This window comes from Ursus arctos, unplaced genomic scaffold (genome assembly GCF_023065955.2).
Source record: "Ursus arctos isolate Adak ecotype North America unplaced genomic scaffold, UrsArc2.0 scaffold_3, whole genome shotgun sequence".
NCBI classification, from domain to species: Eukaryota; Metazoa; Chordata; class Mammalia; order Carnivora; family Ursidae; genus Ursus; species Ursus arctos.
In genome coordinates, this window is record NW_026622985.1 from 80,295,549 (window position 1) to 80,312,981 (window position 17,433).

General features: G+C 38.6%; 1 protein-coding gene across 10 annotated transcripts in view; it reads left to right on the top strand.

Annotated features, from left to right (window-relative positions):
* The window catches only part of NRF1 (nuclear respiratory factor 1), a 143,223-nt gene that overhangs the window by 64,310 nt on the left and 61,480 nt on the right, over positions 1-17,433 (top strand). For all 10 annotated transcript variants that reach the window (XM_057304201.1, XM_044388236.3, XM_057304202.1 and 7 more), the window contains exon 5: positions 13,379-13,519. In XM_057304201.1, coding sequence (XP_057160184.1) covers positions 13,379-13,519 — 141 coding nt within the window. The remainder of the gene's footprint in view (positions 1-13,378; positions 13,520-17,433) is intronic.

Below are 17,433 nucleotides of genomic sequence, written 5' to 3' on the forward strand. Positions count from 1 at the left end.
CTCTGCACTCAGCATGGAGTCTGCTTAAGATTCTTTCCTCCTCCCACCCTCTCCCCCTCTGTTCCAACCCCCTACTCGTGCTCTCTCTCTCTCTCCAAAATAAATAAATAAAATCTTAAAAAAAAAAAAAAAAAGAAAGAACAGTGTTGGTGGTAATGTGGAGAAAACAACACTTGTGTACCGTTGGTAGAAGTGCAGCCAGTATGAAAAACAGTATGGAGGTAATTCCTCAAATATTAAAAATAGAAATACCATATAATCCAGGAATTCCACTACTGGATATTTACAGAAGAACATGAAAACACTAATTCAAAAAGATGCATGTACCCCTATGTTTACTGCAGTATTATTTACAGTTGCCAAGACATGGAAGTAACCCAAGTGTCCATCCATAGGGGGATGGATAAAGAATAGGTATATGTGTGTATGTATATATATATATATACATACACACACATACATACATACAATGGAATATTACTCAGCCATAAAAAAGAATGAAATCTTGCCATTTGTGACAACATAGATGGACCTAGAGGGTATTATGCTAAGTGACATAAGTCAGACAAAGACAAGTATCATATAATTTCACTTATATGTGAAATCTAAAAAACAAAACAGAAACAGACTCTTAAAATACAGGGAACAAATTGGCGATTGCCAGAGCGGGGTGGTGGGGGATCAGCAAATAGGGGAAAAGGGGAGTGGAAGGTACAGGCTTCCCATTATGGAATGAATAAGTCATGGGGATGAAAGGTACAGCATAGGGTATATACTCAGTGGTATCATAGTAGCGTTGTATGGTGACAATAGCTATACTTGTGAGCGTAGGTAGCATAATGTATAGGGTTATCAAATCACTATGTTTTAATACCTGAAACTAAAGTAAATTGTGTTCAACTATACTTCCAAGTTTTTTAAAAATGGCAAAGAATCTGAATAGATATTTCTCCAAAAAAAAAAAAAAGAGAAATGGTCAGCAAGCACATGAGTACTAACTATAGTCATTAGTTAGTAGGGAAATGAAAATCAAAACCAGAATGAGACACCACTTCATACTCACTAGGATGATTATAATCAAAAAGGTGGACAACAATAAGTGTTGTTGAGAATATGTAGAAATTGGAACCTTCCATACATCGCTACTGGGAATGTAAAATTATGCAGTTGCTTCAGAAAACAGTTTGGCAATTTCTTAAAATCTTAAAAGTAGAGTCACCGCATGAGCCAGCGATTCTACTCCTAGGTTTACTCAAAAGAACTGAAAACAAAACTTATATACACAATGTCCATAGCAGCAAAACTTATACATAAAACTTACGCACAATGTTCTTAGCAGCATTATCATAATAGCCACAAAGTGGAGACAACCCAAATGTTCATCAACTGATGAATGGATAAATAAAATGTTATTATCCATACAGTGGAGTATTATTCAGCAGTAAGAGGGAATGAAATACTGATAAAAACTACAGCATGCAGGGTGCCTAGGTGGCTCAGTAGGTTAAGTGTCTGACCTCGGCTCAGTTTATGATCTCCAGATCCTGGGATTGAGCCCCACATCGGGCTTCCTGCTCAGCAGAGAGTCTGCTCCTCTCTCTCTCTCTCTTTTCCCCTCCCTTGCCCCTCTCCACTGCTCATTCTCTCTCTCTCGCTCTCTCAAATACATAAAATCTTAAAAAAAAAAAAAAACTATAACGTGGATAAACCTTGGAAACATTGTGCTAATCGAAAGAGCTCACTCACAAAAGACCACATGTTGTATATTTCCGTTTATATGCAATGTCCAGAACAGGCAAATATATGGAGTAGATTAGTCATTGCCAGGTTGGAGAGGTGGGAGGGAGGAATGGAAGGTGACAGCCAATGAGTATGGAGTTTATTTTAGGGGGGATAAAAATGCTCTAAAATTAGATGATGATGCTTGCACAGCCCTACATATATACTTAAAAAGGTTGAATTGTACACTTTATTTTTTTAATTGTACACTTTAAATGGTGAATTGTATGGTCTGATAGGCTGAATAATCACCCCCAAGAATATCCAGGTTTGAATCCCTGGAACCTTTGTGTGTTACCTTGTATGGCAAAAAGGACTTTGCAGTGATTAGGTTAACAGTCTTGAGATGGGAGATTAGCCTGGATTATCCAGGTACGCCCTAAGTCTAACTACATTGTCTTTATCAAAGGGAGACAAAGGGAAATTGATAAAGAATTAGAAGATGCGTTGCTAGGAGTAAAAGGTTGGATGCAGAGAAGGGGTCAGGAGCCAAAGAATACAGGCTAGGAACAGCTAGACAAGGCAAGGAAATTAACTCCCCCCTTGAGCCTCCAGAAGGACCAGCCTTGCCAATAACCTTGACTTTAGCCAGTGAAACTAAGAGAATGAATTTCTGTTGGTTTAAGCCACCAAGTTAATGATACTTGTGGCAGCCATAGGAAACTAATATGTAGGGTATATGAAGTATAATCTCAATAAAGCTGTTAAAAATGTTAAGAGTAAAATAATAGGCAAAGGTACGTCAGACAAATACCTACAAAAAATAAGTCATGGATCATAACATTAATACCAGACAAAGCCAGATTCTCAAGACAAATGAATATTAACTGAGAACCAGAGGTAATTTGGAATTGATAAGCAGTATAAATTTATAATGAACCTTTTATGCCTCAAGTGACATTAAAGCAAAGTGTGTAGATCAAAAAATTACAAATATAAGGAAAAATAAATGACAATGGCAGGAGGCTTTAATATCTTTGTCAGATTAAGGAAGAAAATGAGATAAGAATATAGGGATCTGAATTAACATAAAAGATGTATATGTTAGCACTGATACTGTACAAGGAGAGAATATGCCATATTTGAAAAATTACATGAATGAATTATAAGACTTGACCAAATATTATTATTAGGCCCCAAATAAAATCTTAATAAATTGTGAAATACAGAGATTATACAGGCCTTATGGTTTGTTTGTTTGTTTGTTTGTTTTCAAAGAAATACTTAAATTTTGTTTTTCAGCTAGAACTACAAATTTTTTTAAAAATTGAAACATAATTAACATGCAGTGTTATATTCGTTTCAGGTATATAATTCAATGATTCAACAATTCTGTACATTTTTCAGTGCTCATGAAAATTAAGTGTACTCTTTTTTTTTTTTTAATTCTTTTTTTTTTTTTTTTTTTAAGATTTATTTATTTATTTATTCGACAGAGATAGAGACAGCCAGCGAGAGAGGGAACACAAGCAGGGGGAGTGGGAGAGGAAGAAGCAGGCTCATAGCGGAAGAGCCTGATGTGGGGCTCGATCCCATAACGCCGGGATCACACCCTGAGCCGAAGGCAGACGCTTAACCACTGTGCCACCCAGGCGCCCCATGAAAATTAAGTGTACTCTTAATCCCATTTATCTATTTCAGTCACCCCCCTCCCCCATGCTCCTGGTAGCCAACAGTTTGTTCTCTGTATTAAGAGTCTAGTTTTTTTGTTTGTCTGTTTTTTCCTCTGTCCGTTTGTTTTGTTTCTTAAAACATTTGAGTGAAATCATATGGCATTTGTCTTTCTCTTACTTCACTTAGCATTTTACCCTTTACATACATCCATGTTGTTGCAAAAGGCAAGATTTCATTCTTTTTTTCATGGCTTAGTAATATTCCATTATATATGTGTGTGTGTATATATATATATATATATATACATACCACACCACCTCTTCTTTATCCATCCATGAGTGACACTTGGGTTGCTTCCATATCTTGGCTATTGTAAATAATGCTGCAATAAACATAAAGGGTGCATATATCTTTTTGAATTATTGTTTTCATTTTCTTGGAGCAAATACCCAGTAGTGAAATTATACAGGCCATATTTTTGACCATGGTACAGAACATATTGAACTTAATATCAAAAGATAGACAGGAAAAAGTATTAGCTACATAGAAATTTAAAAATACTTCTTAATTTACAGACTATTTAGAAAATATAAAAGCAAAACTTAAAAGTTTCGATCTGAACTGGTACTCAAAGGAATATTCATTACCTTAATTTTTTTATATATACAGGAAGGTTGGAAAAGAAACTTCATCTAATTCAAGAAGCTGGAAAGGGAGTAATAAGATGAGTCTAAGAAAAAATGTAATAAATAAACATGTGGGAAAAATTAATGTGCATGAGCAGAAAAAGTACAATTGTTACGTTCAAGAAATGATACTATGAAAAGTCCAATGAAAAAGAAAAACTTCTAGCATGCTAGTTGAGGAAAAGGGAGAAGAAAGCAGATAATACAGAAATGAGATGAGTTATAGTTGCAGATAAGGAAAGACTGAAAATTGTAAGGAAATACTGTGCATTAATTCTGTTCTTATAAATTAAGAACCTCAACTAAGTGGATAATTTAATAAGAAAGTAAAATAATTAAAACATATCTAAACCTCAGTAGAACAATAAACATGTACAAAATTGAAAAAGTATATTCCTCAAAGGAGACACTACTCTGATTATTTTAGGTGACTTCTGTTAACCTTCAAGGTAGAGAATATTCCTTAATCTTAATATATACTGATATTCAGAGTGGTATTAAATAATTAGAGCCCATCATTTATCATAATCAGTATGCAATGTATTGCACATAATCTCTTGTTAATAACAGTGAAGGAGATGATTTAGATGACGGACATTTACTGAGTGCTTACTGTGTTCTAGATACAGTTACAAGCACTTTGTATAATTTCATGTAATAATTTTAAAATTGATATTTGCATTTTGTCCTCTTGTCTGAAGCTGTCATTAATCTTCTTTTTGCTTTTCTAGCTGGAAGCTTCTGAGAAACTCTAGAAAAATTAAAATTCAATAGGGCTGTTCATCTTTGGAATATGGATTTCAGATTTCAGATTGTCTTTTTTAAGAATTTGTTGAAAGGGGATTGGAAACATTACTAGGCCTTTTAATAGTTAATGTTGAATTTTTTTTTTCTATTTTTCAGGGTTCTATTTATTTTTCCATAGTGTGTTCCACCCATATTACCTCCTTGTCCACAATTGCTGTATAGCAAGGCACTGTAAACAAAATTAAATGGCTCACAACAAACGGGAAAAATGTTTTCAAATCAATAACAGCAATTATAATTTACTGAGTATTTTTAATGTTATATTTATGATTTTTACTTAATCATCACAGTAACCCTATGAAATATATATCTGTTGTTATTTGTGCTTTACAGATGTAGAAATTTGAGGGTTTAGAGCTTAAGTATTTTGTTCAAGATCACACAGTAAGTAACAAACTAATGATTAATATTCTTAATATATAAAGAGCTCTCAAAAATCAATAAAAACATGATCAGATGAATAACAAAGACCCAAAGATATGTTTGAATATGGATCAGATGTAAGATGATACTAAGGAATTCTGGTATTTTTGTAGGATGTGATCATTGTACTGTAGTTACGTATGAGAATACCCTTACTTTTCCAAGATGCATGCTGAAGTATTTAGAAGTGTTGCAGTGTCTAAAATATAACTTTAAGTGGGAATGCCTGGATGGCTCAGTCAGTTAAATGTCTGCTTACAATCTCAGGGTCCCAGCATCAGGCTCCCTGCTCAGTGAGGAGTCTGCATCTCCTTCTCCTCTGCACGCCACCCAGCTCATGTGCATGCTCTCTCTCTCTGTTAAAAAAAAAAAAAAAAAAATCTGTTAAAAAAAAAAAAGTAAAATAAAATACACTTTAAGTGGTTAGCCCAAAAAATATTGTGTGCGTGTGTGTGCATACAGAGCAGATAAAGTAATTATGCCAAAGTGTTGACAATTCTTGAATCTGGGTGGTGAGGGTACAAGCATTTATTTTACTGTTCTTTACATCTTTCTGTATATTTGTTTTTTCATTTAAATTCATATTTTCAGACACCCAAAGACAAAAGAGAAGACATAGTAGAAGAAGGAAGTACAAATGTCAAACAAAATTTTCAAAGAAATGGGAATTAAAACAGAAAGCCATTTTACATGGTCTGGGTTGGCAAACATGAAAAAGATGTACAACTTGCAGTGTTGGCATGTCCAACAGGCAGTTTAAATTTTCTAGAATGGTGTAATTTTCTAGAATGCAGATCGGCAACTGGTATAAAATGTGCCCCAAATATAAACTTTTTAACCCAGCTTCCTTTTGAAATTTTAAGCTAAGGAAATAATTGGTTAAATGAGCAAAGATGTATGTACAAGTATATCAGTCACTGTACTCTTTATAGTGTTTTTTAAAAATTGAGAATAACCTAAATGTTCAAAGATAAGGGATTAGATAAATTGATGGCTCATCCAGAGATAGGACTGGTACGCTGCCATTAAATGTGATAACATGGGTCTTTCTATTAACATTTTCAGATGGAGATGATGTATTAAGTGAACAAAGCAAGTTATAGAACCATATGTAGAGTTTGTTCCTACTTTAAAAGTAAATCTCCTTTTTATACATGTTTATGGAATTGTTGAATGCAGAGGATTGTTGTAACTAACATTTGTATAATATAGCAGATTTATAGAACTTTGAAGTATATATATTCTCAATAATTCTGGCAGTAACCTTGAGATGTAAGCACATTATTATTATTTTCATTTTACAAGAGAATACTAGCTCAGAGAGGTTTAAGTGATTTGCTCGAGATTCCCCAGCTTCTGAATAGTAGAGCCACTGTCGAGATTTGGGTTGAAGGTGATGGAGTATTACATCTCCCATAGGTTTGTCCAGGGTATTAAATATGGGGTTTCAAATTTAATTTCATTTTCTTAGTTCTTGTCTTCTCAAAGGGAACAAATAGAGCTGCCTTCCAGTTCTCCACAGTCCTGTGCATACTTACTACAGATATACTTTTATTTGTATGATTATTTGATTAACATCTATCCCCAGCTAGATTGTGAGCTCCAAGATGGGAGGGACTGGATCTCCTTTGTTCTCCGTTATGCTCCCAGTACCACACATTCCCCCTGCCATGAGTAGTTAGTTGTTCAGTAACATTTGTTGAATGAATAAAGCATCTTAAAAATTTGGCCGCACTCAGCAATACAGACTTGGTTTCTAAATTCTTATCCTACATTGGATCTCAGTTGAGACCTTGAGACGTAAAGAACTGTAAAGTTAGCTTGTGCATTCTTTATAGTGCTTGTCCCAGCTTGTAATTATAGCTTTATATTAATGATAATTTTTGTGTTTGTCTTCTCTACTAGATAGAAATATGCACAATAATGGGACACTGTGATGGATTAATTTGGTTTGTCCCAGCTCTTCCTTAGCACAGTGGCTAGCATGGAGGAGATGAATAATAAGTATTTGTTTGATGGCTGGCTGGCTGGAGGAACTACTGGGTTCAGAGATCACATATGCCATCTCTATATTTGTAACGTGAGGTAGTGAAGTAACTTAAAACTAGCTGAACTTTCAGAAAGGGCCTTTGACTTTAATGTAGAACGAGATTCCCTTATTCAGAAACTCAAGGTTTCTTCAAATTGCTTGGGATCTAGCCTCTCAGATCTAATATTCTCCGAAGTTTTTGTTTGTTTGTTTGCTTTTTAAAGATTTTATTTATTTATTTGTCAGAAAGAGAGAGCACAAGCAGGGGAACTGCAGGCAGAGGGAGAAGCAGGCTCCCCGCTAAGCAAAGAACTCAGTGCGGGACTTGATCCCAGGACCCGGGGTTCATGACCTGAGTGAAGGCAGATGCTTAACTGACTGAGCTACCCAGGCATCTCTCTCTGCAGTTTAAAACCTTTGTCTTCTTAAGCCTCAGCTTCTTAAACAAAAAAACAAAAAACAAACAAAAAGTTAAAAAACCTCCAGAACAACTCCATTGGGTGTTTTGGCCCTTTTGAAGATCCTGCTTAGTGAAGATGTGGCTCCCACCTAAAAGGCAGCATTATTAACACTTAGACAAGCTCATTCAATTTTGCCTGTGGGTTGGTATTCACTAGAGCGGGCATATATAACTAAAACCTCCACGTTTGTGAAAACTGTTTTTAAGCTTTGATTTTTGAGTAGTTCCCCACATTGATTTTTCCTGTATGGGGCTCAGTGTCCTCATGTGTAAAATAAGGATAATGCCCACCTCACTGGGGAGCAGTAGATATTAATTAAAATTGATTTTATATACATGTTCATATATATGTTTATAGAGAGCTGGCGTGAAAAGCATTGCAAATGGTAGATTTTTAAAGTTGCTGTGCCCTGAGGGCATGCTCTTGGCTTACTGCCCTATCCCTCTTTTATAGGCTTGGTAGAAATAGGCCTAGACATATTTTGTTGAGGAACAGAGAGAGAATTTCCATCCTTTTCCAGAAGAACTTCAGGAGTTTCTGGAGGTGGAGCTCTTTCCTCGGAATAAATAATTTGTAGCATTTAGATGGGGATACACTGGATATGACTAACCAGTTCTACAGGTACAGAAATTAGTCACAGGCACAGAGGCAAGAGGTAACTCGGGTTGTCACCAGCTTCTTTGAAATCATCCTTCAGTCTTTAATTCTGCTTTCCCAGTAGATGAATAGACTCGAGTTGGTTGTGATTTCTTGTTCTAAGTCGTTCACTTTTTTAATATAGGTTTTTGAAAATGTCTTCAAGTTACAGGAAATGTGGAAGTATATTTTAAAAAATAATAAAATAAAAAATACCATATGATTTCTTCATATGTGGAACTTAAGAAACAAAACAAATGAACAAAGAAGAAAAGAGACAAACCAGAAAACAGACTCTTAACTGTAAAGAACAAAGTGGTGGTCACCAGAGGGGAGGTGCGTGGGGGGGATGGGTGAAATAGGTGATGGGGATTAAAGAGAATACTTATCATGGTGAGCACTGAGTAATGTATAGAATTGTCGAATCACTATATTATACACCTGAAACTAATAGAACACTGTATGTTAACTATACTGGAATTAAAATTTTAAAAAACAGTGAAGTAAAAAATTTTTATTTATTTACATACTCAACAAATAACTAAAACTGTTAGATACAAAATATGAGATAAAGAATCCATCTAAGTCCTGGGAGGTTTCAAGGCCCAAAACTAAGGATCCAGGGGGTGAAAGGAAAATTAGAGATCTGAACTGAGGCAGGGGAGAAAAGAGGCTGACATTGGGGCTGGAGAGGGAACAGGGTGAAAGCCAACAGAACTTCATGGGCCACAGCTTGTGGCCGGGCTCAGTGCCAGGAGTCCTTCAGGATCATGGGTCTGAGGGCAGCTCTGCACTGGGGCAGCTTTTTGTTATATATCTCAGATGACAACATATTTTCAATCTCAGAGAAGCACGTGGGTAAGAAAAATTTTTCTGATCTTTCATGGGACCTTTCTGAAGACTCCTCTTTTCTCCAGAAAGGCTTCAGATATGCAAAAGAATTATAGTATCTTATCTGGGACTGTTTTTGCAATCTGACTAAGGGCCCGTTGATACTATGGTGGTAGCAGCCAAGTCCAAAATCCTCAGCAAGCGCATTCCGTGCCCAGAACTGTAAGGGCTCTTATAAACACCCTAAACACTCTCCACCTCTGGCAATTATGAGAATGTTTGTTAATATATCATCTGCACGTGTCTGAATATGTGAACGATTTCATAACACGTGTTAAGTAATGATAGTGATGTCACACACTGTTTGTATATGGTATATATAAGAATATAAGTGATCGGGGTCCCTGGGTGGCTCAGTCATTAAGCGTCTGCCTTGGGCTCAGGTCATGATCCCAGGGTCCTGGGATTGAGCCCCGCATCGGGCTCCCTGCTCCATGGGGAGCCTGCTTCTCCCTCTCCCACTCCCCCTGCTTATGTTCCCTCTCGCTGTCTCTCTCTCTGTCAAATAAATAAATAAAATCTTCTTAAAAAAATAAGCTTAAAAAAATATAAGTGATCATTTGATTTTGTAGGAATTTTTCTTAGAGGCAATGGAAATTGAGTTGAGTCTTAAAAGATGGATAATTTTTTGATAGGAAGCAGAATTAAAGGCCCAGAGGTAGAAGAGAACTTGGTAGCTGCAAAAGTTAGGAAACTGGCCAGCTGGGAGAGTGCCATTCACATCATGTCCAAGGCTGGGCAGGCACAGCTGTATCTGGTGGCCCTGCTGGAGGAGTATTGGCAAAGTGGGGAATGATTAGAAAGGTGGAAATGCCAGACTGAGAAGTTTGGACTTCATCCTGTGAGAAGTGGGAACTGTAGAAGTGGTTTTGAGAAGAAAGATGAATGATAGCAAAGTGGCTGAACATACAGGCTTTGGAGCTAGATAAAAATTAGTTTGATTTGCGGCCATATTACTATGTACTAGATATATGATTTGGGGAAGTCACTTAAGTTTATTAAACCTTGTTTTTCTTCGCTACACAATGAGTATACTAGTATTTTCCTTATAGAATTATGTGAGGATTAATTGAGATGATATATGCAGTGCTTGAACATAGTAAGTGCTCAGTAAATTGTATTTGATTGTCATAAGTCAGTGTTTCAGGAATTTATTTATTTATTTATTTTCATACAGCCCCCAAAGGGACTGGGATATTTTTTATATACTTTTTTTTTTTTTTTAAGTAATCTCTACATCCAACATGGGGCTTGAACTCAATGATTCCAGAATCAAGAGTTGCATGCTCTACTGACTGAGCCAACCAGGCTCTCTGGGGCTCAGATATTTTATAAATGGCAGTGGTATATAGGATGAATTGGGGGAAGAAGGATTGGTAGGTAGACCAGCTGATTTTGTTTTTAAGTGATTTTTAGCTTTGTAAAACCTGTTAGTTGACAGTGACATTGGTATGAAGTAACAAAGGCTTAAGCTGTAGTTTTTGGAATAGAAGATAGAAGTTGAAAAACAAACCTCTATGTCATCATATCTATGGCATTTTCACTTATAAGATGCACCGTTATTTATGTACCATGAAGACAGAAAAATCATTGACAGACTCTTGCACAGTGCTGATCACTTAGAATTTTTATTTTATGCCTACTGGAAGAGCTCTTTCAAGCTTATTTAGACATAGATTTTAATAGTGTTGCATTTTATATAGTACCAACAAAGGAAAGTGAAAGTGAAATAAATTGATATTTCTAAAACTTCCTCACTTTCACAGCCCAGTGCTTCTGAATAACTTCTTGTTGCAAAGTCATCATCGTCTGTGACATTTCATGTAATATTGTCCCCTGTGCCATCAAGAGCATGAGTGGTGCTACATGGCTTTAAACAGTGCTCTGCTATTGTCTCTAGACTTCTTTCCAAGCTGTGACAAGTTTGATGCTGGTGCTTCTTGATCTTACCAGAAAGATCACTGGAGAGATATCTAACTGCAACCAAGACTCACATTCCTTTCTCAAACGGTTTGTTGATTGAAAAGGCAGGGGATCGCAGTCATGCTCCCAGGGAGAACAGCCACGCTCACAGGTGTGCAGCCTGTGACAGCCATGCCTCAAGTTGCCTCATCCACAGCAATTGTAAGATGTATCCCAATTTCAGAGGACTGATAAATGTGAAAGAATATGCATCTCAGAATTGATGAGTCAGAATGAATTGAAGCACTAGCTTGATCATTCTGGGAAATTTTACTGAACAACCTTAAAAACATGGTGGTCACAGCCAAAGTTATTTTGTTGTAAATTACTCGGAGGAATGCTCTACCAGCAATTTTTTTTTTTTTTTTTGGAAACTCAAGATATTTTTAAGGAATTATGGAGCACTGATAAGTTTAGCAAAATGCCTGGATATGAATTCCCAGAATTTTACTGATCCATAAAAATGGCCAAATTGTTTGAAACTAGGTAATAATGTAATAGTAATAATGTAATGATTTCCTGTCTTTGAACGCCAGGTATTTCCAGCACAGTGAAATTTATACTATTATCGTTCACTTGCTGCGGGCCTACATACTGATAAAATGATTTAACCTGATATATTAAAGTTCGAAGACCAGAACTTAGGCTTATAAGATTCTGTCTTTCTCTGGGCTGATAGCATAAAAACTCTGCATTGCATACAGAAACCTAGAAAGCAGAAAATATAAATCCTTAAAGTTGGCATGGCAACACGAGCTGCTTACGTTACAGTAAACATACTGGCAATGGTTTTTGAAACTTTCTTTTTTGTGTGTTAGAAGCCAGGCTAAAACTGAATCTCTAGGGTAATAATGATTATACATGTTTGTACTGTTTTTCTTTCATCCCCTTCATTGTTGACCTATTTGGAAGGTTCTGTAACTGCAAAAGTTGTAGCCAACAATAGTTTTTACTTTTCCACACCCTTGAGGTGGAGTATGGGAATCTTTCTTTTTTAATCCTCATAAAGAAGATACTTCTAAGGAAGTTTGCCCTGATTGAGAGTCCAGTATGGAGCAGAAAACCCAAGACTTGAACATTGTTGTAATTTTTGGATACCTCGTTTTCTCTTCCCTTTTTTTCTAAAATAATGGCTTGAGCCCTAAAAGCAAGTTAATTTCCTATCCCATCGTGTTATGTGTCCATAATTCCATGGCTTCTTTGTTATCCCCTAGGGTGTCCTTATCCCCCTGTGTATTCTTGCAAGTGAACGAACCCATTATTGGTGGTTGTAGGATCCCGTGCGTGCCTCCGTCTCTGCGCATCATGGAGGAATGTGTGCATGTACAAATGTGCTGCTGTTAAGTTCTCTTTGGAGAGACCTTTCACTCGTAGGGGAAGGAAAGGAGTCAGAGCAATGATACCTGGTTCAGACCGGGGCACACCAGAGGTACAGAGACATCGTGGATTCAAAGGTTGCCTCTGTCACCAGGGAGTGTCCAAAAGGAGGAGGGCTTGACCCGCGGGGCTCTCTCTGGCCCTGGGCCTTGCTGACAGTGTCCCCTTTGACACACAGCCACAGTATACATGGCTTGTTTTTCCCGCTGTTGCCTTTCAGCCCTGTTGGGGAGTCTGGCCTTGCAGGAAAGTAGTGGCCATTTCAGATAGGTTGCTTAGAGTTTTAGAGACGTAAGTCCTTGGTGATCTTGGAAGTGATTTTTGGCGGTGAACTGCCACAGCTACGTTTTCTCATATGGCCTGGGAAACACAGAATAAAGAACGCCATTCCTATTAGATCTGGAACAGGTAATGGGGTCGGCTTTGAATGAGAAAACGTGATTTTAACCAAGAAGCAGTATTTCTGTAAAAGTTTTCCTCCTGGCTCCTTTCTGCTGTTATTACGTGCAATTTCATCATCTTTTCACTTTAATCCTGTACAGTGTGATGTCTTTGGGGCCAGCGGGTATTTTTATCTGCTAGCTGTAGAAGTGTTTGCTCTTAGGGCTCTGCTGTGGCTCAGGGAGGCAGCCCCACCCCCTCTCCGGTTGCTTGGCACCAACCCTCCCTGGTTGTGGGGCATCTTGTTTACTTCTGCCCTTAATTCCCTGCAGGTGCGTAAGTACAAGAGCATGATCCTGGAAGACCTGGAGTCCGCCCTGGCAGAACACGCCCCTGCGCCCCAGGAGGTTAACTCCGAGCTGCCGCCTCTCACCATCGATGGAATTCCAGTCTCTGTGGACAAAATGACCCAGGTAAGGGGCAGGCAGTGAGGAGGAGACAGAGACAAGGGGCCTGGGTGTGGGCGGGCTCGGATCGCACTTCTCAGTTTTGTGCTCGGTGATACCAGCGAGAGAGATACAGGCTGGAGCCTCATGGCGGGGCGGCGGCAGCCTTCGGGAAGAGACTGTAGTGTCAGGAGATGCTCCCACCTGAGAGCGTGGATGTGGTCTTCTCCCTGGTTGGCAGTTCTATCCTTTCACTTGGGCCCCTGGCTTAGATAAAGAAACTTTTAGCTCGGAATTGGTTTGCTTGGACAGGTGACTGTTAGGACTTTGATGAATGACCATCAAGCAGGGCAAGTAAACTGTTAGTCTTTTGGGCTAAGTTGCTCCTCTTTCCGTGTAAATTCTGAATACCACCACACTGTCGCCAAGGAGGGTTCCCCTCTCTGGGAAATAAGAATGGAAAACTCAGAAGGACACCCTTCTGAGTATTGCTTCTCTCCTCTTGCTTTGACGCGGGAAGTCAAGATGCACTTAGCCTCATAAATCAGCATTCCTCAGGAATTTTGCTGAGATGGTCTGTTTTAAGTATCTGAGCTCTGAAAGTGATAGCTTGATCAAGATCAAATGCACTTTTTATAACATCTTTTCCTACCTTATTTCTTTATTAATGTACTCCTCTCTTGCTAAATCCAGTTGTGAGTTTTCTTTCCTTGTCCTATTCAGTCTTCCAGCAGCATTTAACACAGTTGATTATCCCTTCCTTTAAAACACTTTCTGCTCTGTTTCTGACCGCACACTCTCCTGCATGACCTCCTGCCTCACGGTGCTCCCTCTCAGCTCTTCCGCTGGCTCTTCCTCCTGTTCTCAGGGATCAGCATTGGCATGTCTGTATCTTTAGTTTCTTTCCAAGTCGTCTCATCTGTCCTGTGGGCTTTATGTCCCCTCTATATCCTGTTTAGAGCCCAGCTTATACCGCTCACTCTTAGACATCCAGTGCCCAGCATGCCCCAGACAGAACCTTTGATTGCCCCACTCTCCCCCACGACCCCCTGTATCAGTGAACAGCACCACCATCCGTCTGGTTGCTCAAGTGCCGGCACAGGAGCAACCCTTCGTTTCCCTGTGTTGCCCTCACTCCCCCACGTGATTCATTAACACGTCATGTCAGTTCAGCTGTGAGACGTGCCCTGAATCTGACCGTTCACCTCAGTTCCCGTCACCACCCTCGCCCAAGCCAAGTATCTCTCACATAGAGACTATTTCACTTGATCGATTCTGTTGCTCTCCTTGTTGCCACTCTTGCTTTGCTGCAGTCCGTACTTCGCGGAACCACCAGAGGTTTTTTCCAGAACTTTAATCAGCTCATATCACTGCCTTGTTTAAGCCATTTTATGGCTTTCCACTATTCCTAGAATCAAATTCAGACTCTGCCATGGCCTCTGAGGCCCCGTATAACCTGAGAAGCCAGCCTCCCCCTGAGTCACTGTGCTCTGGCCACACTGGCCCTCTTTTTGTCAAACACTCCAAGCCCATTCTTTTGCATTGGCTGTTTCCTGAAACGTGGTTCTCCCAGATCATTACATGCTTAACCTTATCCTATTCAAAGTCGGCCTCAGCATCACCTCCTGAGATAAGCCTTTTTTGATTACCCCATCTAATGGAGCTTCTCCTTGCTACCAAGTCACTGCCTAACGCATCTCCTATTTTATTATCTTGATAACACCAATTACTACCTGAAATTATCTTATTCATTAACATTTATACTTGTCTGCGGCCTCTCTCTCCATCTAGAATTTGAGACCACGGCTTTAGTTTCTGTTCTTTACTGCCATCTATTAATTACAGCTCCCGGCGCCTAAGTAACCTCTGAATTCTGAATACTAGTATCTGGTTGATAAGTGACCAAAGAGGGGCGCCTGGGTGGCTCAGTCATTAAGTGTCTGCCTTTGGCTCAGGGCGTGATCCCAGGGTCATGGGATCGAGCCCCGCATCAGGCTCGTGATCCCAGGGTCCTGGGATCGAGCCCCACATCAGGCTCCTCCACTGGGAGCCTGCTTCTTCCTCTCCCACTCCCCCTGCCTGTGTTCCCTCTCCCGCTGGCTGTCTCTCTCTCTGTCAAATAAATAAATAAAATCTTTAATAAATAAATAACCAAAGAGTCAGAGCGAAACGAACCCAGCATGCTAGATACCAGGATCGGAGGTCTTCCAAGGGCGTGTGCTCTGGCTGCGGACGTTGACGCCACTGCTCAGGAGGTGGCACTTTTCTCCTGCTGAGTCTGAGCCTGCAGCTTGGTCTAAAGCAAGACGTTATTTGGTAAAGCTACATTGGGATCTTCTGCTTGTTGAATTCATAGATCTTTCTGTGAACATTGGAAGAATACCGAAATAGTGGTTCAAAAAGGAAAGCATTATCTAAACTTTTTCCTGTCACTTCATACCTAGTAGTCTGTCCTTAAGACCATTCTGACTAATTAAAGAAAACATAAGGCGGAATTTTTTATTTTTTTTTTACCCGATTGATGTAAAGAATCTACTCTGTACCTCAGATACAAGGTATATATGAGGTTAACTAAGCTTCTGATTAAAAATACTGTGTTAGGCATGTGAGGCATTACGCCCCCTCCTGTGATGGGCATTTTTTCCTTCATTGTCACATTTAGTGTGTTAGGTTGAAATAATCTGAGGTTTTGATTATATTACATCATCATGGACAAGTTTCATGTTATGAAACTTGGCTTATGGCCTCAGAAGTCATAGCAAACAGTTTGTTTTTCATGTTGGAGGTAAAACATTTGTAACTGTGCTATTTTCCATTCTTGTGAAATACACACTTGGGAGAGCTTTGTGTAGCGATGGATCCAAGGGAAGCTGGTACTCAACTCAGGGATCAGACGCAGAGGTGCTTTGGTGAAGGTGTGCGTTTTCTTCATCGTCCTACGTTCCCCCCTTTCCCTTCTCACCACAGATCATTGCTAAAAACCAATACGTAACAAATAAACAAAACAGACAGGTGGTGGGTGAGGAGTGAGCAGGGTGATGAAAAACCCAGCTCCTAATTCAATGGGAATTTCTGAGTATTTGGATCTTGGGTTTTCTACCCCGGATCTTTTTTTTTAAATTATTTTCCTCAGATACTTGTTATTAATGCGAGCCAGTTACCTTTTTTTTTCTAATTGATCCCAAAACCTTTCATTATTAATGATAGTAAAAAGCAGGGTGTTATTTCAAACTAAACCTAGGTAGGAGAGGGAATGGGAATACAAGCATTTTAACACCCTGTCAATACAACTGGGCAGTGGTATGATCTTTATAGAAAGCAGGGTGGCAGTGCATATCAAAATTTAACATGTGTATGGCATACCCTCCAGGTGAGCAAAGATGTATGTTCGTGGCATTGTTTATAATAGGAAAATCTGGGAACAAAGTGCTTGAATAAATTATAGTAATGATGTTTAGAATTTACATGAGAAGACAAGCAGCTCCCAAAGAGACCAGAAATTTACCATTCAGTGAGATACTAGACACTGAAAATGCTGACTTGTTCTCTATAGCAATGGGATAGAGCGTTCCAGTAGTTTTTAACTGCTTATAAAATAACATTTCTTATGTACTCCAATTCAAGTGCTTTATGTAGTACTTTGCTTAGTGCTTTATATTTTGTTTCTTTGGGAGAGGGCTAGGGTTTTTATTTTTTTTCAGGGAATACATAATTGAGTTGATCAATTTCATTTGTTTAAAACATGCACACAAAACTTGCCTTTGTGTGTTGCATGTGTGTAAAACTTTAAAGAGTTGTAAATCTATTTACTGTAAAATCAAAATATTAACAGTGATTATCTATGCATGGTGGCATTATGGGTGATTTTCTTTTTCTTTGTCTAATAAGCACGAATTACTTTTATAACCATAGAAACACAAAAAATGTTTTCATATTTATAT